The following is a 26,826-nucleotide window of genomic DNA, read 5'->3' as shown; positions in this document are numbered from 1 at the left end:
AAGATGCTTGAGGAACATGCGAACCATCTGTCAATTGAAGCTGAAGTGGAACTGGACAATGAAAAACCATTCAGAATTCTGGAATGCTCAAGTCAAAGCCCAGATCTAAATCCTATTGAGATTATGTGTGGTGATTTGAAAAGGACTGCATGCAAGAAACCCCTCAGACATCACACAGCTGAAAGAATTCTGCAGTGAGGAGTGGGGAAACATTTTTCCAGTCGATGCCAGAAACTGGTAGATGGCTATAAAAATGGCCAAAAAGCATGGGCCAATCAGGAACGTCGCTGTAGCATTCACCTAAAGGGAGCAGAGTCACTGATATCAAACTCTTCAGTTATAAGCATAAGCGATCAGATACACCTGTTTAAGTATAAATTAAAGTGGGCAAATTATAGGCTCCCAGCTGTTTGGCCATATGAGCTATCACAAGAAGTTGTCTTCCATTACAGTTTTAAGAGCATCAAGGCCTGACATAATCTAGTGGTACCAGTACTTCATTTTACTTTATTTAGTCCTCACTCACCTGGACAATAAAGACACTTACGAACTTGCGTACAAGCTCTGTTTATAGCTGTCAGTTGAGCATTCAACACAATTATCCATCAGCCCCTGATAGAGAAGCTGAGCCTGCTAGGACTGAACAGCTCCCTCTGCAACTGGATTCTGGTCTTCCTGATTGGGAGTCCTCAGTGAATCTAGATTGGGAACAGCATCTCCAGCACCACCACACTGAACACTGAAGCCCCTCAGGGCTGTGTGCTCAGCCCACTGCTATTCTCTTTGATGACTCACGACTGTGCAGCCATGCACAACTCAAACTATATCATCAAGTTTCAAAGGTTTTATCAACAAAAAACAACAAGTCTGCATACAGAAATGAGATGCAACAGCTACCTGCCTGGTGTAGAGCCAACAACCTGTCTCTGAATGTTGATAAAACTAAATAGATGGTTGTTAACTCCAGGAGAGCACATAGCAACCACTTTCCGCTGAACATTGACAGATCTTCTGTAGAGATCATCAAGAGTATCAAATTCCTTACCTTTCATTAAAATACCTCATATAACTTCTGCTATTACAATAATTGTTCATTTCAGTATTTTTTTCACTTGTACTATAGAATATACAGTATGTTCTCTGGTCAGTGCTGCTTTTGTGCATTGTATTTTGTGTAATGTCTTGTAGGGATTTGTATCATTAGCTGCACTGTTTGCACAGATACACTTTATGTGGATAGGACTAACTTAAGTCTTTAGCTCTGTGTTGTTCTATGTAGCTCTGTCTTTGTTCTGTTGCACCATGTTAGTGTAGAAACATCCCATTTTACTATGTACTGCATCAGCTATATATGGTTGAAATGACAATCTTAAACTAAAACTTAAAGCACAGCACTGTGCAGTCCAATTGCCATTTCCCAGAGAACATCATAATTGGCAGTTCCGCCACTGGTGCTTTATTTCCTTCACTAATGAAAGCAGGTTCAGACTGTGCACATATAATAGACATGAGCCTGGTGATGCCATGGGGTATGCATGGTGCCTGAAACAGCATGACGGACTTGGTGGTGGGTAAGTGATGATCTGGGGAGGAATATCCTTGGAGGGTCGCACAGACCTCCATGTGCTAGTCAATAGCCATATAGCCCAACCTCATGTGACCAAAGTGTCTAGGCAGTTTCTATATGATGAAGGCATTGATACTATTGTCTTTTGTGTATTGTATTTTTTGTACTTTTTGTATTGTCTTGTAACCTTTTGTCTGCACTTTTGTCTTTTGTCCTGCACTGTCTCTTGTTCTGCACTGTCTTGTCTGTCTTGTCTGTTTTGTCCTGCACTGATTGCACCAGGTTGCAAAGTTGCACTTTATGTGGCTAAGACTACTTACTGTACAGTACAAGTCCTGAGCCCTGTCTTTGTTTTATGTAGCACCATGATACTGGAGAAACGTTGTCTCATTTCGCTATGTACTGCAAAAGCTATATATGGTTGAAATGACAATGAAAGCTTCTTGACTCTTGACTTGAAAAAAGTTTTTAATCTACATTTAAACTTGGAAAATGTGTTTCAACACTATCAGGAAGACTATTCCAAATTTTGGGAGCTAAATACGAAAATGCCCTACCGCATTTAGTGGATTTTGCTAGTCTGCGAACTACCAGAAGTTCTAAGTTTTGTGATCTCAGAGAGCGTTAAGGATTGTAACGTGTTAGAAGACTAGTTAGATACATGGGAGCTAAAACATTAAGAGCCTTGTATGTAAGTAGCAGCTGTTTATAATCAATTCTAAACTTAACAGGTAGCCAGTGTAGAGATGATATAATTGGGGTTATACTGTATGATCATATTTTCTTGTCCTGGTAAGAACGCTGTCAGCTGTATTTTGGACTAACTGTAGCTTATTTAATAAAGATGCAGAACAACCACCTAGTAATGCATTACAATAGTCCAGTATAGAGGTCATAAATGCATGAACTAGCTTCTCAGCAAAGGATAAATTTAGGATGTTTCTTAGCTTGGCAATATTTCTAAGGTTGAAGAAGGTTGTTTTTGTAATATGGGCAATATGATTTTCAAAATACAAGTTGCTAATATAACGCCCAGGTCTTTCACTGTTGAGCTTGTAGTTACAGTTCATCCCTCTAAATGGAAGTGTGAGAGCTTTGTGTACTGGTTTTTGGACCCATTAATAGTATTTCTGTCTTATCAGAGTTTAACAACAGAAAATTACAGGTCATCCAATCGTTCATCTCTTTAACGCACTCAGTTCATTTGGACAATTTAGCTATTTCATCTGGTTTTGATGAGATATATAACTGGGTATCATCAGCATAACAGTGGAAACTAATCCCATGCCTTCTAATAATGTTCCCTAAGGGAAGCATGTATCTTGAGAAAAGTAGAGGTCCTAGAACTGATCCTTGAGGGACCCCATAATTAAGTGGAGGATTCACCATTTAATTCTACAAAATGGTATTGATCAGACATGTAGGATCTAAACCAATGTAAAGCCTGTCCCTGAATACCTGTGTAATTTTTTTAAGCAATCTAGGATAATGTTGTGATCTATAGTTTCAAATGCAGAACTAATAGTGACATGCAGTCTTTGTCCGAAGATAAGGACAAGTCATCTATAACTTTAACAAGTGCAATTTCTTTCCTGGGCCTAAAACCTGACTGAACTTTTCAAAGATATCGTTCTCCTGTAAAAAAGGAGCACAGTTGAGCAGACACAAATTTTCTAGTATTTTAGACATAAACAAAAGGTGTGAAATAGGTCTGTAATTTGATAGTTCATTAGGATCTAAATTCGGTTTCTTAATGAGGGGCCTAATAACTGCCAACCTGAAGGATTTAGGGGTGTATACTAAAGATAACGATGAGTTAATAATATTAAAAACAGGCTCAGCAGCTTTATGTAACACTTGTTTCAGTAATTTAGTTGGAATAGGATCTAGTAAACAAGTTGTTGATAAGAATATAAGAACCTGAGATTGTTTTTGTTATTTTCTATGAATATATTGGTTATTTTGTTTCTGAATTTTTTTACCTCATGCTATCTTTTCATAAATTAGGACCTATTGAGGATCAAGTCAGAAAGCAAAATTGATTGTTCTAGGATGGCCCACCAACCTAAATACAATAAAAACAGATGCTTTAGTCACCATTGAACAGAATAGGAATGATGGTAATACTAAGAAAGGTACACAATGATCTAAATTGTCACTGTGCTTTGTTGTTGCTGTTTGGGAAATTCAAAGATAAGAATTTTTTTTTCTGAAATTTTATTGTGCTCCTGTTACATCTCACAGAGACAATTAAGATATTAATACAAAAATATTAAATTGACAAACTGAAATAATTGCATTAAGAACTAACCAGAACCATGAAAACAACTTGCAACTTCAACAAAACAATGGAAAATGGTTCCAATTCCAATTCATAATTCTTTTATCAATAATATAAAAAAATATATATAATTAAGCTATCAACCCTCACTCACTCACTCACTCACTCATTTTCTACTGCTTATCCGACTACCTCGGGTCACGGGGAGCCTGTGCCTATCTCAGGCGTCATCGGGCATCAAGGCAGGATACACCCTGGACGGAGTGCCAACCCCTTCACAGGGCACACACACTCTCATTCACTCATGCAATAACACACTATGGACAATTTTCCAGAGATGCCAGTCAACCTACCATGCATGTCTTTGGACCGGGGGAGGAAAACGGAGTACCCGGAGTAATCCCCCGAGGCATGGGGAGAACATGCAAACTCCACACACACAAGGCGGAGGCGGAAATCGAAACCCCAACCCTGGAGGTGTGAGGCCAACGTGCTAACCACTAAGCCGCCATGCCCCCCTAAGCTATCAACAATTAGATTATTTTGATTAGCCCCAAATAAAGAACAGATATTTCTCAATGATATTCTTCTTGGCCTCTGACTCATCTGACTTCTGAAGTCATGGTCTGCAAAAAAACTTACAAAGCATGCATGTTATTTCACTTGTTAAAAGGTCAGGAGATAAGGATTGATCATGAGGGGGGTATACAAGAATTTTCAAAATATCAGATGTAGCTTGGTATTCTGTAAAGGCCATAATCAAGAAATAAAAATGGAGCACTGCAGCATGTTGATGGCAGCATCAGGGTTAATTCTCTGGGGCCTTTGATAATTGATAATTATCAATTATGAATAGCTACAAATGCCAATTGATTTTAGTACACAACCTTCAGGTGGCTAAGAGTAAGCTTGGCGGGAAAATTAATTTTCACCTTTCAGAAGAACACTGACCCAAAGCATACATTAAAATCAACAAAGGAATGGCTTAAGCAAAAGAAGATAAATGTTTGTATTTGAATTATGATGCCATATCCCAGACTTGAATCCAAATACAAATCTGTATGGTAACCTGAAGCAAGCTGTGCACAGGAGCTGCCCTTAAAATTCGTTGAATCTAGAATGTTGTGGGGTTTTTTTTCTCAATAAGATTTTTTGCAAGAAAGTATGGGAAAAAAAATCTTTCAACTAATTCCTTTTTCCCCAGAAAAAAAGTTATACACTGAGGTTGGAAAATTGACAGGGGTGTGTAGAACTTAACAACTAATACTGTATATAGTTCCTTTAAATGCATTTAAATTAAGGGTAAGGTTTCTTAGATCATTACCAGTGTAACTAATAAATCACCAACTAAATTCTGACAGATTAATTGTCATACTCACACTAAACTGCAATCTTCTATTGCATAATCAGGTAAGAATTTTGAATTATTACAGATTTTTTCAGAGAGGGATAACCAAAATGTTTCAAAAACCACATTCATGCTCTTTTAGACAGACATACACATCTGTATCGACAAAAGAAAGAAGTATATAAGGCAAACTGCAGCAGTTTAATGAAGAGCCAGTGGACTTCTTTTCAGGCCAATATATACTACAATACAATATATACAATATATTTCAAGTACAATATATTTCAAGGTTTTCCATGTGTTGAAGCTGACAAAAAAAAAAAAAAATCAGTTCACCTTTTTTCCCATAAAACTAAATATACTGTAAAGCATGAGTACATAAAAAATAAACAAATAAAAATAAAAAAAACTTCTGAAAAACATTCTGACATTTATGACAAAAAATAAATTATATGTATATTCCTCTTAAATTGTATACAGATCTTGAATTTCTTGTCAGCCTGTGCTTATCAACGGGAAAGAAATCCATAAAAACAGCCATGGTAGCACAAAAGATGCAACTTCATGGATATGGATCATCTTGTTTGCACCGGAGATGAAATAGCCCCTGGATGTAAGATCTGAAACAAAGGAAACAATAAATATAAAAAATAGCACATCTTAAATCAGTCAGATTATTTGTGTTAAATGCATTTTTAAACTCAAGCAATATTAGCAAATTTGGGTTTAAACCCAAAATAGGGGAAGACTAAAGCCTCACTCAATGACTATACATTTTAGGTATCTGAACAATCACGATTGGCCTATTTCATTTAATAGTTATTTAATAGTTGATTTTATTGACCCAAAATGAGGGTGAGAAAAATTAGCTTCTCTGGGCATTTTGGATATAGCACTGTGATATCAAAGATACCAAGCTAGCATTGTGCTAACTCACCCCTTTTTTAGTTAGGTATTTGCATTAACATTTTTGGGTACAGAAAGAAGAATGAGTGGAATGAGCATTTATGCAATATGTGTGTATAGTGTTTCAGCAACTTTACATTAATTATTAAAAACATTAGCATTTATGTATGCTGACTCAGTATAAGGTTGTGGACGTTTTTAACATTAGCATGGTTACCATAGCATGAAAACCTTAAATAAAGCTATGAATGAGTGAAGTCTCTCCAGACATTTATGGTCTATAGATAAAGTTAAACAAAAGGTTTTCACTTCTATAAAATCCTGGACAAGCAAACAAACAAACAAAAAAATTATCATCACACATTGACAGTTTAATGAATCCATAACTTAAAAATCAAAAACATTTAGTTAATAAAAAAGTTAATAAAATTCAGAACTTCATCTATCTGGTTTAAAAGATACGCTTACCAAGCATTTATACCAAGCAAATGCTGCTTCCTCAGATATCTCTGTGTGAAACTTTATGGATATGAACTAATGATCTAATTAATAGTGTCAGATTTATGTATTGCTTTTGACTGCCATGCCATTTGTGTATTTACAACCCAAAACAAGAATTTCAGTGTGACATAATATGGTTGCAGTCAGACAGTAGGCTTAATGCTACTCCTCATTTGATCATTACCATCCACATAGTCAATAATCAGCAAATCTTCTCTCCATATACTCTGAAGTGCATTATTCTGTCACATTTAACATTTTAAAGTAAAGTACATGATTATTAGATAACTTTAAATTGTTTTATAGATATTCAAATCAGTTATACATCTTGTCATTTATAGGTCATCATCAGTTTATTTTATTTTTTATCTATTTATTTTGTATTTATTTTTGTCCTTGATTTTACTCTATTGTTTTTTGTGAAGTTTTGCATAATGCTAACTTAGTCTACTGTTTTCAGTGATTATTGATAGACTTTTGCATTGTTTGGTGTATAAAATATAAAACTGTAAATTAGGGAATCCTTACTGGACATCTTTGGTATGTGAATTGGACTGCTGTAGCTGCCATCTCCACCATCACTCAAGGCTTTGATTTGTATAAGCAGATCATCTCCAGATGGAACCTCTAGCTCCAGTGATGTCTGGTTTGTTTTCACCATGCTTGTTCCTCCTTGCCAGTTTTGGCGGTACATCACCTTAAAAGCAACTTATTTGTGTTACATTCAATGATCCTGTTTTTATTTCATTAAATATGTACATAAATTTGTCACTTCAATAATTCTTAACTCAATAAAACATGTCCTAACCCAATAATAGAAATTTCTGTGACGCAAATAAATTGTTTGTGAAACTGGGAGACTGGGTTGCACAAAACACTTTACATTCCGCTGATAGCAGGGTAATATGAACAAAGCTATGAGGTTGAATAGAAAATGAATAGAGTATCACAAGGATTTATGTATTTATTTGAGTTTTCAAGAACAGAAAATCAGTTTAAGTGAACAAATACACAAGGTTACATATGTAAATCGTTTCCCTATGAAGGGAATAAGATCCTGCATCATGGCTGAAGCTATGGAAATGCTTCTTTGTGGAAGTTGCAAATCACTCTGATTTATTGGCTCATGTAGGTCATGTGACAAAGCAGAGCATGCAAGACAATAAAATTCCATTTACTCCAGCTTATACTTGTCTGAAGGAAGCACGAGTGAATGCCCGAGAGTGGCAAGCTATGCATCATCCCATTCCCTTCTCAGGGAGTACATAACATGGTGTAGTTCCCTTTCAAGGGAACTCAACCCTGCATCATGTCCAAGACTATGGAAATGTCAAAAGTAATGCTGCCATATGCCTTGAGATGTCTGTCCTGGAGGCTGTGAAAGGGCACAAAAGAGCATGGAGCAGATCACCAAAAGCCCTAAAAACCCAGGACTCATGAGTGAGGTCCAAGTCCAGGTTATAGAACCTGATATGGGTGAGCACAGAAGACAAAAAATACCACAGCACAAACATGACAGAGGTACATGTGCCTAGCCAAAGTGCTGAACAAGGCAATACACCTAGTGAAGTCTCAAGAGGCAAATCCACATAGCATGTCTTATAGGCCTAGATAGCAACCACTACTCAACACAATGAGCACGACCAGCATAAGTTCTGAGAACCCGAACTGGGCACAATAGGTGCAGTCTCTCCTGTTCTGCTGACTCATGGGGCAGAGGGCAGAAGGGCTGCCAAAAGACCAGACAACTAACTCTAATGGTGCTTTCCATGAATGTACCCCTACCTGAGATGCAGGTGACCATGCCAAGAGTAGTCTTACAGCAGGGGAGGGCAACTGACATGGCCTGCAGAACTACTACTACTTCTGCTAAATGCTGTAAATATAAATGTAAATGTACTACTATTATTTGGAAGGCCAATGCTTAGAGCAGCTCCTCCAGAACCACTGTGAGGTCCCAGGAGGGGAGACATGGACTGGAGGAAAGCCTCAGCAAAAGTTTCCCCTGAGTTTCAGGGTCAAGTGTTTTGTGTGCCACAAGATGAAAGCCATCCAAAATAGCCACCATGAAAAGGGTGTCTGCAGGTGTTAAAATCACCTGCTGCTAAGCCAGAGTTAAAGAGGGGTGTTTTTTTTTTAAAGATAGAAAGCACACACTTGCCTTTGTTAAGCCTGAGGCCTAGGGACCTCATGCGGGCAACCACGGCATCTCAATGCCTGTCTACCCCATCCCTTTACTGACAGGGGTGCATCTTGAGGAGGTGGTACTGTCAGAAATGGCTTCAACTATTCCCTTCCCGGACACTAGTGGGACACTGGCTGGCTTTGTTTGTCTCATACCATGTGTTCCTTGCGTTCTAATTAATGCCTTCCCTATTTATGCCAGTCGTCTTTGATACCCTTTGGTTTGCTGTTGTTTCTGTGTTCCCGTTTTATCTTCCCAGTTTCCTCACTGCAAATGAGTTCATTTAGCTGGTAAACCTGGTAAACTGCAAAACCGACATTGTGTGCAGTGCCGAAATGGTCTTGGCCTGTATCTCTGCCTCTTGTATCACAGTCTGGGAGGCCCACCATCTAAGTCAACACACTGCCTTAGCAGATGTTAGCCCCATGCACAAGAGCTGAATATGCATGTTCCTTTACTAAACAACTAGTACCTTTACTAAACAACATTTTCTAACCCCGCCCATCAGCTGATCTGATTCCTAAGCACGCTATTGGTCCCTTTCAAACAGGGCGCCCTATTTAAATGCTTTTTTCGGTCAATCTGCTTGGCTGTTTCCTCTGTATTGCTGCAACTGTGATTTAAACTTGGTGCCTATTTGGCGTTTAAACCGCAAGCGATCTTCTTTTGTGGGGCTGCTTCCTCTGCTCTGCTGCGATTTAAACTCGGTGGCTAATTAGAGTTTAAACTGCAAGCTATCTCTTTTTGTGTTTGTGATATGGAACTATAAGAGGTCGTGATTACTATTAGTGTAATTGAGCCAAAGTGGAAGTTTGAAGATGCTTTGAACTTGCAGTAAATCGATACGGCGTGCATGTTCGTGTATAATGGTGAGTTTGTTGAGCTGGAAGCGACCTTAGGGCTGGAGTGGTGTACAGTCTGTTATGCTATGTTAGGCTATGCTATGCTAGATTATATTGTATGTTATGCTATGTTATAAGATTAGGTTATGCTATGCTTTTGCATTACTCGTCATGATGGGTCATACCATGCTTGCTATACTAGGCTAGATTACCTCGTGCTAGGTAATGCATGCCTCGATATGCCTTGCTAAGCCAGCTTCTTATGGTATGCTAGGTTATGCTATGTTATGTTTCTGCTAGTTAGGCTTACCTTGCTAGGCAATGTTATGCTATGCCTTGCTAGGCCAGGCTACATTAGGTTATGTTATGCCCTGCTAAGCTACATTAGGTTACGTTATGCTATGCCTTGCTAGGCTGTTAGGTTGCGTTATGCTGTGCCCTGCTAAGCTTGGTTAGGTTATGGTCTGCTATGCCTCGCTAGGCCATGTTGCGTTACGCCATGTATATACATTGTTATGCCTTGCTAGGCTGTGTTTTGGTGCTGTGCCTTGCTAGGCCGTGCTGGGTTGTGCTGTGCTGCGCCTTGCTAGGCTGTGTTAGTATACGTTATGTTGTGCCTCGCTAGGCTGTTGTGATACGTCGTTCTGTCCCTCGATAGGCTGTGGTGATGCATTGTGCTGTGCCTTGCTAGGCTATGTTGCATTATGCTAGGCCATGGTAGGTTATGTTGTGCTATGTTATGCCTCGCTAGGCTGTGTTGGCCTGTGCCTTTCTGGGCTATGCTGTGTTGCGTTGGGCTGTGCCTTGCTAGGCCGTGTTGGGTAATGTTACGCTATGTTGTGCCTCGCTAAGCTGTGGTGATGCGTTGTGCTATGCCTTGCTGGGCTGTGTTATGGTATGTTGTGATGTGCCTTGCTAGGCTATGTTGTGTTGCGTTGCGTTATGCTATGCCTTGCTAGGCCATGTAGGTTACATTGCACTATGTTGTACCTCGCTGGGCTGTTGTGATGTGTCGTGCTGTGCCTCGCTAGGCTGTTTTGCTTTACGTTATGCTATGCCTTGCTGGGCTGTGTCGGGTTGCGTTGTGTCGCGTTACGCTGGGTTATGCCTTGCTGGGCTGTTGTGATGCGTCGTGCCTTGCTGGGCGTTATGTTGTGTTAGGACTCTCTGGGCTGTTATGATGCGTTATGCAGGAAATATTTACTGACAAATGGTCTAACTTCTTAACTTGACAATGGTTAAATGCTAGCCAGCAATGAAATGAAAAGCTTGATTAAATTTCTCTCCTCCTTGTAGAAGCTCTGCAGCAGTGTCCAGCGAAAGATAGTGACCTGGTGGATTGATAATCGATGGCTACTAGCTCCGCTTGTATTGTTTCTGTTCTTTGGGAAAAAAAATAATGTTCCAAAGCTGGGAAAGGCACTGTGAAGCATCCTAACCGCTGCTTCTTCAATTATGTAGCTGGACTTATCTGAGATTTTCGCAGGAGTGTCTTGGTTTCCTACTCATTAGTTTGCCTATAATTTGCTTTCTGCTGTTAAAGAACCTGAAATTGTCGATCCTTTGTTGGGAAAGGAAGTTAAGCCTGGATTTCTTGTTGGGCCTTTTGGAGGTCTCCTTTCTCGGGTTGTGTCTTGCTGCTTTCCCAGTTAAATGGGAGATTGTCCCCCCCACAAAGCTGCTGCTGTTCCCTGACTAGCTTTCATGGAGCTCATGAAAAGGATGGGGATTTCAGAACAGAGCCATTCCGCCAAAATGTAAATTTTATAAGCTTGCAAATAAAAAATTTAAATATACGTCAAAGAATTCTTTTATTTTGACTCAAGTGGTCCTGACTGAACTGGTGTTTACTAGCTTAAATTGAATGTAATTGTACCTTTTGAAGAATTGGCATTATATAAATTGGAATCTACAATGAATGTTAAATGTTATATTACACACACATATATAAATAAGTGTTTGCTGTACATCTGTGCATATATTCCCTCACTAAGATCCAAAACAGAGAGTGGGGATAATTATTCCCACTCATAGGCAGAGCTGCATTAATGTTTCTAGTAGTCCTTAAATTTACTGTGGATTTGTGTTGACCCCATCCACCACACCATGGACAATAAGAAGAAAGATTTTAGTTACAGGACAGAAACCAAAATAAAACAAGTGTAGCAATGCAAACAAATACATGACAAAAACAGAATAGTGCAGAATATCACTGCAGCTATTTAAACATGCACTGTTTGGAGTGAAAGTGTTTTTTTTTTTTTTTTTTTTTTTTTTTTTTTGGACACCTGGGGCCTGTTTCAGAACGCATGTTATTTGAAAACTCTGAGTATGTTAACCCTGAAATGAGGGAAACGCTGGGTTTTCTGTTTCAGAAAGGGAGGCAAGTTAAACCCGAGAAAACAGGTTAAGTTAAGCCAGTTTCTGAAAGAGGTAACTTGTACTCAGTCAGTTACCATAGTAACTTACTCTGTGAACCTAACCTGGTCGGGAGCAGGTTTTCTTCAGTAAACCTAGAGTTTCTTTTGGTCTCCTCCCCTTTTTAAAGAGGAAGTAACGTTTCCTCTTTAAACACTTCATTCATTGCACACGTTTCAGTACGCAGTTCGCAGCAAAGCAAATGTGGGATGTGGTAGCTCAGTGGTTAAGGTGTTGGACTACTAAGCGGAAGGTCAGGGGTTCAAATCCCAGGTCCACTAACTTTTTGTGGACACAATTGGTCAGTTGTATAAATTGAAACAAAATCTAAGTCACTCTGCCTAAGGGGGTCTGCTAAATGCCGTAAATGTAAAATTAATGAAGTGGCGTGTCCTTTTATGGACGATCCTGTTGATGAAGAGTCTGTATTAATTCGTTTGAGCCCAGAGTGGATTTTTGTCACATCCCTATGCATTTTTATTTGAGCGGTACCGTTTTTCTTTACAGTCAATAAGATCCATAATCTCATCCATCCTTATATCAGCCAGCGCAGCCATGCTCTTTCATCCGAGCAGATGCTTTGCGATGCCTTATGTTTCTTTGCAAATTATAGTTTTGTGTATAACATTGGGGATGCAGAACATATTAGTAAGGCTACTGATTGCAGAGCGGTCAGGAAAGTGTCCCTCGCTCTTAAGCGCTTTCTGACAATTTTTGTGTTGTTTCCTGATGAAATAAAATACTGTTCTTCCAGTTTCACCTCTGATATTATAACAGTTGGGAATTTACTCTAAAATAGTTCTTAATTACTAACTACAAATTACATCTTCAACAAGTCTAATTAGATTAATGTAATAATTACTATCTCTAGAAAGTATTGGTCTACTTATTAATTTGGTCTATTTACTTAATTAATTTCCAAATCCCAAATCAACATCAACCACTTGAACAATAAGGAGAGACAAGAAATAAACAATATACAATTGCATGAATTATCCTTGAACTGAACAAAGTGTGTAACTAGAGGGAGAAGATTACATTAAAAATATAAAAAAAAAAAAAACTTTTAAAGGTATATATATATATATACAATAGTATGTGATATAATGAAATATTCCATCCCATGTGATATAATGAAATATTTCCAACATTTTAATTGGAATAGAATATATGTTATTTGTACTGATAATTATAGAGGAAAATAAAATAAGAATTATAAGAAAATAATACCATTTTAAATGTAGACAATGTTTCAAATTATATAATCAGTATAATCAAATTATACCATATTCAAATAAGAAAGCTAAAGAGTATTAATAAAATTTTATTTCTAAATTTCTGAAAGAATTGAACTGCTTCCGTACACTAGCATGCTATGAAACATTGACCATTTAAAGGTGACCAAAAATAATGTATTCAATAGACTCAAGATTGAGAATAAAAAAGACTGTTAACATTGTTTTCTTTAAATATTGAAATTTCTCAAGGGAAAGATGAGTGGAATGACAGTTTAATAATCATACTGTAGCTACACAAAGTAATAATGGATATGATTATAACTACACTATTCATACCTCCCACGTGGTGAGGGATCATCTTCTAACCCATGTCTCCTCTTAAGGTTTTCCTCTCATTGCATCTAAAGGTATTTTTCACTTGTTTTATTTTCTCTCTTGAGACATGGAAAACTATTTCTAATGATACTACTTTGTGACAGAGTCTACTGGAAAAATGCTTAAAACTTCAAAGTGAATTCTCAGCACACTAGAAGGTTGATTAGTATGCCAAGCAATTTGATGTTCTATTAGGGAAAAAATCCATAAATCATTTATAATTCTTCTTTATTTGGACAGACAAAAAAAAAAAAGACTTAGGCTTCTGATATTCCTTCTTGTCTGCATGGGTGAGATAATTTGTAGCTATTGATTGCATTATACAAGTTCTGCTCTGAAAGCTGCCTGGATTACAAATGAATACTGGAAACTGATGCTCAGTAAAGCTTATAACTCACAGTATTCCAGTTGCTCTCACCCCTCTGCAAAGACCTTTTCTTATTTCATCAGCCATCACCATTCTGCATCTAATTAATGTATGCAAAAAAGGAAAAGTGCAATGCTGTTCTTTTTACTTTTCACTCACTTTTCATTTTCTTGGATTTTGATAGTTCATATGTGGCAATAACTTAGACTGCTCTTTTTGAAAACAGCAGGTCATCATGATGACTGGCTTTCACTGAAATGTATTTTTAAAATATGCTGAGCTTGATTCAGACCACTTTTATAACTCACAGCGAAGAGATTCTTTTGAATGACTGTGAAAACATATAAAAAAAATAACATTTTATCTGATCTAATGTCTGCATGGTTTTAGTGAATTCATTTTAAACCTGAAGATTATGTAGTCTCATTGCATGTTTTCCATGTTTATAAATTTTATTTCCCTGCATTACTGAGTGAACATACACCAGGCTATGTTTCAGAGGTAGCAAACGTATTACACAGCTTAAGCAAGAGCCTATAGCTGAACTAATCCTGAGGTTTGAGTAGTTGTTGTCACTCATTTTAGCTTAGGAGCTTAGCTTAGCTTTGAATTTGTCAAGAGCACAGAACACACTGCTTGCTACTTTAGCTGATTCCAGAGCCAGCTGGCTTTCCTTTAACTGACAGTCCAGGTTGCCTGATTTGCAAGCACCAGAGTGTGAATTCAGATTTAAAAGCTGATTAAAATCAAGGCATACACATAAGGTACTAAATTTTGAAGCTTGTAGTGCATAAACATTAATTGGTTTGCTGTCATTGCAAAAAAAATTACTAAATTGGAAAGATTAGGTCAAGTGAATTTCTGAATTTCTGAAAAATGTGCCAGTATGGACATACTGAGCAGATATTTTCTGTTAAAAACAGAATATAATCTGTTATATTATTGTTAGAATATAATTTCATAATAATTCCATAATAATGAAAAAATGTATAAAAGTCAGAAATCATAAAATATTATTCCATACTCTGAAGTACTTTCACAAGAAAGAACAAATCTCACCTTGTAGCCTGTTACTTCAGATTCATTGTCCATTGCCATTACATGCTGCCAGTGCAAAAAGATCTTGGAGTTTTTCAGGTTCCAACCAATATTTACAGGAGTCTGTCTTGGAGCTGAAAAGTAAACATGTAATAGTAATATCAATAAAAAAGTCAAAGTTTATTCATGAAAAATATTTAATTGTGGCTGCATTTATATCATTTTTATAGTCTAGCCTTTTATTTTATTTATTTATTTATTTATTTATTTATTTATTTATTTGTTTGTTTGTTTATTAGGAAGCCTTGTGTGCTCCGATTTAAATTTTGTGTCATACTTTTGGCAAAATTATGTTTGGACATTCCCTGCCAGAACATTTGGGGAGTTCCGGCAGTGTATTTTGTCACATCTGTTTGTGCTTTTCATGTGTCTAACTCTGACTATTTATTCCCTCTGTGATTCATCTTGCTTTGTGGAGTCCTTGTCTTGTTTTTTTTCTATATTTTTCCGTGTCTTGTGTCAAGTTTTCCATTTTTTTCCCCCATGCATTTTTCACATTTATTTTTAAAGAAATTGTGTTTGTTTTGTTATCCCTGCACTTGTGTCTAGTTTTTGTCCATGGTGTGGAAACCAGTACTACTGAGAAAATGATTAATAGGCCAAAATGTAAATCAGTTATATCAAATTATCTACAATGTACTTAACTTATATATAAAGAGAGAGAGAGAGAGAGAGAGAGAGAGAGAGAGAGAGAGAGAGAGAGAGACTGTGAACACACAGCATAGAAATTACTGAATATAAATAATGTTTTAAAAATAAACATTTATGCTTTAAACACTGCATATTTAATGTTTATTTTATGTGATCCAGTGCATATGTTATCAATCATTAGGTTCTAGCCGTATAGAAGCCCTGAAATTGAGAAAACTATTGAATCTAGAAATGTAATATTACACAGTATTTCTGGTTAAAATTAAAAAGAAAGAGATCTAAAGATAAAAGTTTAATCACACTGCATGTATTTCAAATCTACTTACTCAATTAAGTAAAACAAAGGAAGAATGTCTAAGTAATTCAAAACCCCTTCAACTAATGTCTTCATATTGCTCAATCTCTAATATTTGCTAAAATGAGAATTCATTAGAATTGTTTCAGAAGCTTATGCTTGCACTATGTTTGATAACACAATACATAAAAAGATTTATACAAATACTAAGCTTAATAAGTGTGTAATTTCGTAGCGCTTCATCCGAATCTGCTCTTAATTACTTGCTTAGTCTATTAACCCAAATGAGTTATCCATCTCCTTTATTTTCTCATTGAGATGTCATAGTTTATCTGACAATACTCCATTTAAATATGCTTGGGGCTTTAACATAGGCTACATGGACCTGTCAAGGGAAAGTGAAGAAGCTTTTTTTTTTTTTTTTTTTTTTAATGGTTTATGGTTCCTGGTTTGGTAACTGGATTGGAGTTTCCTCTGGGTTCTCAGGTTTCCCTCTATCAGAAAACATGCCAGTTGGCTTATTGGCTACTATGGATTATTCCTAGGTGTGAAGTCCTAGCTACTGGATCTATTGTGTTAAGGTAGTTGCTGAAGAGGAATTTATGAAAAAAATGTGAAGAGATATTAGTACAAATAATTCTTTAGAGCCACATTTAATCAAGAGACACATAACAGATCATAGCAGAATAAATGAGTGAACCATACTGCATTTGTCTGCCACTGCAGCATATTTATCAAAGACAGTATGAGTATGCTAATGAACAGTAGCTTTAATAATTTCAGTATTCTGCCATCTAGTCAGTTCATGAGTTTATTACAAATCAGTTAACAAAAAACGACAACATAAGACATGAATTATTTTATTTTTTTCAAATCCTGTGAGAATCCTGTTATTTGCTTTATTTACATAAAAAATTTTGAGATACTCACGGGGTTTCTTTGTGGTCATGTTGATGGCAGCACTAGTAGGTCCAACCCCACCACTGTTGTGAGCCCTGACTGAAATTAGATACACTGTGCTGCTCTTCAGGCCTGTGATATGAGCTGGGCTTCTTTTGACCCTTTCCTTTATTGCCTTGCTCCCTAATGAGCCCTGCTCCCACAACAGTACCTAAAGTTAGGAACAAATAGATGATTGATAATACACTGATGTACTGATGATTAGTTATGACACATACCATGATGTTGAATGTTAATCACATAAATATACTATTACAATAACAAACTTTATTTAGTAGAGCTGTGTTATTAAGGCTGTGATAAAGTCATTTGAAACACAGATTTAAAGACAGATGCACTGTAAGGTTTCTTTGTTTGAGCAGATCTGAAGACATAACATGTTGCTGTTTCTGTCCATGTTCAGGGTGGCCACAGTGGATCATCCAATCCACATATTTTTGATTTGGCACAGGTTTTACGCTGGATGCCCTTCCTGACACAACAGTCCTATTTTATGCAGAACTGGGAACAACACTGAGTTGGTTCCCTGCCAAAGAATTGAATACAGGCGGTATCTTGAGACTGGACAAAGACATCAAATGTAATTACAAATAAAGTCAGTTCTATAATTATTTTCAAGTCAAGAAGCTTTTATATTCATTTCAACCATATATAGCTGATGCAGAACATAGTGAAATAAAATGACATTTCTTTTCAGCTGATTCTTCCTTTTCCGGGTTGGCGGCCGTCTGGTCCGTAGCTCCACCATTTTGTACCCCGTCTAGTCTATTTATTTGCATCGTTTTCGGACTCTCATTGCCGGATTGTCTCTTATGTCTCCATTGTGTGCCATCCTGTCCTTCATGTTTCGACTCTCTGACTTTTCTGACTTTTCAGATTTTGCTGTAGATTACCCCTCTATTTCCTTTGAATTACTTTTGTTCCGTGGATTATTGGCATCCCACCCCATGAGTTTTCCCCCTTTTTGGATAACATTTCTCCTTTGGATTATAATTTGCTCTGTGTTTATTTGTGCAATCTCTTTACTGTTTGCTTTTTCTGTTATTTTCTCTGCTGCCAGTCTATGAACTGTTTTCTGTTTATTATTCTCTGTGTTTTGTCTCTCTGTTCATAGTCAGCTGTTGCTATTCCTTTTGTCTCTCCACTTATTTAATGACTTTCATTTTCATTGTTCTTTTTACTATTTCTCTGCCAGCTGATATCCATGGTGTGTTTCCTTAGTTGTGTTTTTATTCTCTTGTTAGTAATGTTGCAGGCCTTGCTTGTGAAAGGGTATGTTCTTTATAGCTTTATGTTTAGTTTCTAATTTATGTTGGATGCAAGTCACCTGTCTTTTCTTTCTTAGCCACTTTAGTTGATTTGAACTCTAGTCCTTTTTCTGTTTGTCTTATTTCTGTTTGTCTTATCTTGCTGCCTATGCTGGGCTCTCTGCTAGTCATTAAATCACCTACTGACTTTATCTGGCATCATTGCCTTTGGGTCCCCCCTGTCCGAGCCGTGACAGTACAATCTGGCCATCATGGACCCAGCAGGTGCATGAGACTTACAGACCTTTCTCAGGAACCTCTCCCAGACCTCCGCGGCTTATGAGAACAGTTAAAGGACCTCACCAAGGCCACCAATAAGCTCATAAGCTGTCTTGACACCCTGCCCACCCCTGCCACCTTGGCCTCTGCCCTTGTTGGACCCACCCTGTTGCCACTGTTGAAGATGTGGAAACAAGTGTGCATAATTAGCATACTGCTTGTGTGTAAGAGACTGCAGCGGTTAGTATAGATATCGTTTTTTGAGAGAATACCACTAGCATTCAGGGCAATGTGTTGTGCTGGTGGAATGAAGAAAAAGTTTATTGTAACTGAATACTTTTACAATAGATAATGTTTTATGAGAGAATACCCCTGGCATTCAGGGTAATGTGTTGCTGCTGGTGGTATGAAGAAAAAGTTTATTGTAACTGAATACTTTGACAATAGATAATGTTTTCTATGAGAAATTATCACCTGCATTTCAGGGCACGGTATTGTGGGTGGTATGTAATAAATGTTTTTATGTGTGTTTAACCTTTGTATGCGTATGTTGCTGTGTTGAGGAAGTGCACAAGTTGTGAGTTATCCCAGAAAGTGTTCATGTAAACATTTGAGAGGGTGAGTGCATGAGAGCATGTCTGTCTGTGTGTGACTGTATATGAGCCCTGTACATAAAGGGATAGAGTGTAGTTGTTAAAGTATTGCACTGTTATCATTGTATTACAGTCAGGCGTGATGAAATGTTATGTCATTATGTCTCTACTTTGTTTACACTGTACCATGTCCGGGCATGTTTTTCTGCCATGTGAGAAATAAAGCAACGCATGCTGAAGTGGTGAAAATGCATTGTGTAACGTTTTGTTTGTTTTCCACACAAGTGATGGTGAAACTGCGCACTCGATTTTAAAAGATTAGCAAGTCTAATCTATTTGTCCACGTGCACACGACCAGATTAAAGTTTTGTTGTCAGTAGACTATCTCAACTTAAAGGTACAACAAAACAGGAACTATGCATCATAAGAAATAACACAGATAAACTAGGTCTAAGAGTATATAGCGATGCTGACTGGGCATCAGATACAAAAAACAGACATAGTACCTCAGGATATTGTGTCAATCTAAGTTAAGGAAGTTCTTTGATTTTGGTTCATTTTGGAATATTGTCCCACAGAGAAAATGGTTGCTGACATTATGACAAAGACCACCTACAAAGCAAAAACTAAAGAGGTTTGTTCGATATATGTTTGGCACTTAAAAATGTGAAAAATGTATGTTTACATTATTTATGTTAAAATGAAGACTTGTTTTGTTTTGTTTGTTGTTTTTCTAATAACACAATGAGCGTGGAAGCATTAAGGGTGAAACATCCGTTGTGTAAAGACCTTATAAGTAAGACCTCAAGCAAATGACAGACAAGAACTAAAAGTATGAGTACAAAATGGCCAACGTAAGGGAGGCCCAAACCATGGTTATCATGCCCAGAGAATCCTATAGGGGAGAGTCAATTACCAATTATAAAAACATAGCAGATTCAGAAGCAAAAAAGGCTTCAGGATGTCAAACAGCTCCGGTAGTTCTTATAGAGCCACAGCCTCAATTGGAGGACATAGTTTGGATTTAACAGTAAGCAGGTCCGTATGAACACTCTATGTGGCACCAAAGAGGAGGTCAGAAAGATTCACAGGGAATTTGGCGTTCACATGAAGGTCAAATCATTGCACCCACTGCACTCTTAACCATCCTCTTGTGTTAGGGATGGCACTGACCCGTTTTTAGGATTTCAATGCATAAAAGTACCACATAAATTTGATTATTGCATCAACGCTTTTGGACTTTGTCAGGAAACTCTATTTAAACAAAATTAAAAAAAAAAAAAAAAATGTACAAAATTATAAAATGCTCTGGTGAAAATTATGACCTTTGTGTTGTTAGGGTCAATTTTGACCCAGTTATAATATAAGATTGTAATACAATAATTAGTGCCAAATCTGAAATCACAACAATCTGTCAGCTCACTACCACTGTCAGCCAACAGCCCACTGACAGCCAGCTTCTCTTCCAAACCTGTGAGCTTTAGTTAGAGGCTTCTCTCTTTGCCTATTTGTCACCTTTCCTGAATAAAACAAAACAAACAAACAAACAAACAAAGACAGACATGTCCAGACACGTAAGGCATGCATAAGACCAATTCAGTTTAGAGTTAGTGACTTGCGGAGTACACATCTCCATTTTGCAGCATGTAAAAATGAAAAGAAGATTTACAACAAGCCAAGCTCTGGATCATGTTTTTGCTGAAAATGAGGCAGGGGACACAGAACAGAATAATGATATGAATGAGCAGGTTTCTGAGGAGGAAGATAATGTAGAATATCAACCGGAAAACACAGACACATCTGATGAGTCTGATGGGGTGGTTGCCGGTGCTGAAGCTGCTCCCGCTCCTGCTGAATCATTCAAATCCAAAAGTGGTAACATCTATTGCCGCTCAGTACCTCCTGACATACATGGCAGGGCAGCTGCTGCAAGTGTCATCAAAATGATCCCTGGAATCACAAGGTTTGCTGTGAGGATGAGTAAGTGACATCCAGTCATATTTTGATCTGTTTATGCAATTGTCACTAAAAAAAGTCATTTCTATGACAAACCTTGAAGGGAAAAAGGTCCACAGTGACATGTGGAATGACATTGATGAGGAATGCCTGAATGCTTATATTGGTGTTCTTCTTCTTTCTGGAGTGTACAGATCCAGCAATGAGGCTACTGATAGTCTCTGCGACGTGTCGACAGGCAGAAATATTTTCCGGGCAACAATGTCACTTCAGAACTTTCTAATGATATCAAGAGTCCTCAGATTTGACAACAGAGATAGTTGAGCAAAATCTGACAAGCTTGCTCCCATCAAGGATGTCTGGGAGAGATGGGTGCAGCTCCTTCCACTGATGTTCACCCCAGGGCCAGAGGTGAAAGTAAATGAACGTTTTGTCCCTTTCCGTGGAAAATGCCCCTTCCAGCAATACATGCCCAGAAAGCCAGGCAAATACGGCATAAAAATCTGGGCAGCCTGTGATGCAAAAACCAGCTATACATGGAATATACAGATTTACACAGGCAAACCTGCAAGTGGCATCCCTGAGAAAAAACAAGTAAAACGTGTAGTCCTTGATATGACTACTGGGCTGCATTGTCACAATATCACGTGTGACAATTTTTTTTTACCAGCTATGACCTTGGACAAGATCTTCACAAAAGGAAACTTACCATGGTGGGCACAATAAAAAAATAAACCCGAGCTACTGTAGTTTTGCAGGTAAAGAACAGGGCTCCTCTTTCTTCAAAATTTGCTTTTACAGACACCACCAATGTTGTTTCATAATGTCCACTTTTCACAAAGATACAGCCATGTCATCAGGAAGTGACAAAAGGCCCATACTAATCCTGGACTATAATAAAAACAAAGGAGGAGTGGACAACCTGGACAAGCTGACTGCCACCTACACTTACCAGCGAATGACCAGGAGATGGCCAATGGTTGTGTTTTATAACATGCTAGATGTGTCTGCATGCAATGCATTTGTGTTGTGGACCCACATTCATATAGGGTGGAACTCAACCAAAAAAAAGAAGCGAAGAATGTTTCTTGAGGAGCTAGGAAGTTCCCTTGACAAGGCACACATTGAGAGAAGGGAACAGGTGCCCCAAGACCCAGCTGCTGCAGCCTTGGTCAGACAGCTACAGAGTTCACCTAGCACCCCATACATGCCATCAGCAACACAAAGAGCATCAGTGCCTGCATCCTCCTCAGCCAGCCCTGTCTCAACTTTAACCAGCACAGCCACCACCCCATTGAGGCCACCTAATTCTAAAAGAATGCAGTGTCAGGTCTGCCCTAGCAATAAGGAAAGAAAGACAAATATATTGCGCTTCTACTGCAAAATATATATCTGCAAAGAACACACTAAAAGTGACACTTTTTGCCACACATGCATCTAAACACACACGCATACTCATGCATGTTTTTGCACACAAAGACTTTTTTTGGAATAAGTAGTAATGGATTTCTGTTGGTTTGATTTGCTTGATTGGTTGTTTTGTGTTGGTCCCTGCAAATATACATTTTGTATTATTACTTGTTCTGCTTTTCATTTTGTTTTTGTATTAATGTTCTATTTTTGAAAAAAAAAAAAAAAAAAGACTTTTCATGAACTAAAAATATATGGGTCAAAATTGACCTGTAACACCATAGATGTTACTATAGTTAATAATATTAAAATTAAAAAAAATACATAAAACAAATTTATTTAAGAGATGTGTCCTAATAGCCCTCAGTAATAGTCAGGTAACATAACAACCTTTCATTTATTTATGAAATTCTCTTGAGGTTAATTTTACCATTTTTTGGGATTGACCCATGCCTGTGCCATATTGCAGTCTGCTAGAGCAATTGCAAATGGAACTTATATGAAAAAACTAACTAAAGCAATCTACATGCAGGGGAAAAGCAAGGAGCCAAGTGAGGAGGCAGACTCTTGGTGCCCACTTGTTCCAGTAGAGCAAATATATCTGAGAGTGTTCAGGAGAAAGTGGAACGAACCCAGAAGGGAGGGGCCCTACAAAGTCGTAGCAGCCACTCCAAGGTGGAAGGTGGAAGGCAAAACAATAGTTCCAACTCCACATGATTATAAAAAATGTAGTGAATTTCATAGAAACTTCTTTCATGTAGACAAGTCATTGTTGACAAGACCTTATTGTTCTGCTGAATGCTTAGCTTTTTTAGTTAACTCCATGTATAAAAACTACTTTTTATAAAATACCCCATTTGGGAGATTGGTGTACACATTGGTAAATGAATGTATATATATATATATATATATATATATATATATATATATATATATATATATATATATATATATATACATGTATATATGTATATACATGTATATATATATATATATATATATATATATATATATATATATATAGATAGATAGATAGATAGATAGATAGATATAGATATATATAGATATATGTATATGTATATGAATACCATGTATATGTATATGAATATACTGTATATGAATCCACTACTTGGCATCTAGATTTCTAGATGGCTAGAAACATCTGCCTGGCAATCAGATACGCCTGTCAGAGCACCAATACATCAAGGCCAAGGGTTAAGGAAAGGAATGAACATTACCGTGGAAAACTGTGTGAAACAAACTATAACACCACCGTCAATAGAAAAAATATAAATACTGTAACAAATCAACACCATAGTTAGTACCAGCTTCTTTTACATTCACAGGTTAGCTAAAGCCAAAACTTTCTTTAGCAGGAAAAGTTTTGAAACAGTTATCCATGCTTTTATCTCAACTCGACTTGACTACTGTAATTCTTTGTACTCTGGGTTACCTCTCTCTTCCATCTCTCATCTTCAAATGGTCCAAAATGCGGCAGCCCATCTACTCACAGGTAGCTGCAAACGAGACAATATTACACCAATCTTACATTCTTTGCACTGGCTGCCTGTCCGATACCATATCGAATACAAGTTTCTGCTATTCGTCTACAAAGCTCTCAATAATCTAGCTCCCAAATATTTATCTAATTTGATTATGTACAATCCTTCAAGATCACGTAGATCCCAAAATGTTCATCTTTTATTGGTACCACAATCCCGTCTGCAACGCAGGGGAGACCGAGCTTTCGCGGTAGCGGGCCCTAAGCTGTAGAATAGCTTGCCACCACCAGTCAGAACTGCTTCTATTTTTGCTGAATTTACTGTAAATCCATGTTAAAAACACACCTGTTTTCCTATGCTTTTAATTGTTGGTACAGTAATTTGTACATGTTCTTTTATATTTATGTTCTTTATTTTTTTCCTTTTCTTTTATCTTTATATATAGCACTTTGGCCAGCTCAGGCGGATTTTAAATGTGCTTTATAAATAAAATTGAATTGAATTGAATATAAGGAACAGACAATAGTAGTAGCAGATTATTTTTGGGTTTGCGTTCTTTTGCCTTCTAGCCTCTTTACCATTGGGATGGAAAGGAATATGCACTATGGTAAGACTAATTCAGGAAGTTAATATGACACAGTTGGATGAAAATAAAACGCGAGATAAAAGAGCCTACCAACCTGATCCTAAAGTTTTTTTGGACTCAATTGGCCAACCCAGGGATATTCCATATGAATTATCTGGATTACACCAAATAAAAATACTGAATGGATCAATTATGTTTACTATAATCAACAAAGGTTTAATAATTATACGGATGACACTTTAACTGCACTAGGTGAACAGCTAGATGCAACAAGTGCAATGACATGGCAAAATAGTCAGGCTCTTGAATGGTTATTGGCAGATAAAAGAGGGGTATGTGTATTGTTTGGTGACCAGTGCTGTACTTATATCCCTTATAATACAGCTCCTGATGGTGCATTTAACAAAGCTATGCTTAAGTTGAAAAACTGGAAACCACTGGGAAAAGACTGGGAAATTGGGGAGCATGGTTTGCTGAATTAGGAAAGTTTTTGGGAATTTCAATAGTAATGGGAGGACTGTTGTTTTGTTGTGTGATTCCTATATTAAAGGCCCTCTACGATGCGCAAAGTATCTGGGTCAAAAAAAGTTATACTACAAGAACATTCAATTTGATGCTGATTTCTGTTTTATGTTGTATTATGCATGTTCCATAATTGGAGCATGCTTTTCTCATTATTTATTATGCTTATCTCATAAGCACTAACCTATAATTGTCCTTGCTTCGAAACAGATATGATGTGAGTTTTGTAGCAAGGACAATTATAGGGAAGTGCTTATGAGATACTGCTGTGTAGTGAATAGTATAATATATTTTAAAAGCTATAGGGGTCTTTTACTCCTTCCTCATCACGTGTGAAAGAAGATGTTTGGGTGACTCTCTACTAGAGTGTGGATACTTTATGGATAAGTTATTCATAAACGTTCAGTGATTTAATTTATTCACCAGATACTGTAAGAAGACTGAAGTATGGATCTGAACTCTAGGTAAGAACAATTAAGATGGGACTTAAGTCCCACAGGGAGGAATGTAGAAGAATTTTATTTATTGTGATATGTGGAAACAATATCAGCATGGAAATTAGCTTGGTGTCAGGAATGTGGGTGATATGGTCCACATGTATGGTTTATTGTAGCTTAATGTGTCCAATGTATGTGGATTGGAATGTAACCATATATGGTAATGTAACCTAGACCTAGGAAGAGTGGCCCAACAGTTTGTATAGTCAGGGGGGCCCTAGATATGAAACAGATGTTGGGATGACATGTATGAATGTATGGCCAACCTAAATATTGAAAACCAGAGTCTTTGTGTGATTCCTCCAACACCATCTATTGGGGCAGGGCACTGACTACGTGGACACCAGAGACAGCGGTGTTCATGTATACAACAATCAGAAACTAATAAATACAGAAACTTTGCAACAACCAACCTGCACAATGATGTGCTGGATAGGCTTCGTGACCTCGGCTTGCTGCGGAGACCAGGCCTCCAGTCCTCGGCGCCACCTGATACCGGAGACAAGGAGGGCACCAAAAGCGGTGCACGAGGAAGCAGAAGTGCGGTAAGTGGGCGGTTGTCCATGCTAGGCTAAAAACAAACACTAGCCGGCCAGTTCTCCCATCCATTCTACTCTCCAATGTTTGCACCCTGGACAATAAACTGGACTACATGTGACTCAATGCACTACACAGCAAGAGTTTAGAAACTGCTGCATCTTTGTTTTCAGAGAGACATTGCTCAGTGACAGAATTCTGGACGCCACCATTCAGCTGGACGGGCTAACCTCATTTAGAGCTGACAGAAATGCAGCTCTGTGTGGTAAGGGTCGGGCTGGTGGTGTGTGTATTTACATCAACACAAAATGGTGTAAGAAGTCTGCTCATCGTCAGTAGAGTTTGTGACTGTTAGATGCAGGCCATTTTATTTACCATGGGAATTCACCACGGTGAGCTATATGGGGCTATTAGCGATCTGCAGAATGTTCACCCCTAAGGACAGTTTATCATAGCCAGAGATTTCAATCATGCAAATCTCAAATCAGTGCTCCCTAAATTTCACCAGTATGTGGACTTTGCAACAAGAGGGGAAAACACGCTGGATCTTGTTTACACAAAGCGTGTATCGTGCAGAGCCCTGCCCCCACCTCAGCTACCCAGACCACATCTCTGTTATGCTAATTCCAGCATACAGACAACTCATCAGACACTCTAAACCAGTT

The 26,826-nt window shown here is 37.7% G+C and overlaps 1 protein-coding gene across 1 annotated transcript in view; it reads right to left on the bottom strand.

Annotated features, from left to right (window-relative positions):
• Positions 1–5,681: 5,681 nt before the first annotated feature.
• The window catches only part of LOC132844775 (contactin-4), a 105,496-nt gene continuing 84,351 nt past the window's right edge, over positions 5,682–26,826 (bottom strand). The window contains exons 20-23 of the mRNA XM_060868585.1: positions 17,003–17,183; positions 15,088–15,200; positions 7,132–7,300; positions 5,682–5,816 (exon numbers count right to left, since the gene is read on the bottom strand). Coding sequence (XP_060724568.1) covers positions 5,692–5,816; positions 7,132–7,300; positions 15,088–15,200; positions 17,003–17,183 — 588 coding nt within the window. The 3' untranslated portion in view covers positions 5,682–5,691. The remainder of the gene's footprint in view (positions 5,817–7,131; positions 7,301–15,087; positions 15,201–17,002; positions 17,184–26,826) is intronic.

The sequence above is a fragment of the Tachysurus vachellii genome, chromosome 4 (assembly GCF_030014155.1).
Source record: "Tachysurus vachellii isolate PV-2020 chromosome 4, HZAU_Pvac_v1, whole genome shotgun sequence".
Lineage (NCBI taxonomy): Eukaryota > Metazoa > Chordata > Actinopteri > Siluriformes > Bagridae > Tachysurus > Tachysurus vachellii.
The sequence above is the reverse complement of the archived record's forward strand: the minus strand, read 5'-3'. Positions and strand labels throughout refer to the sequence as shown.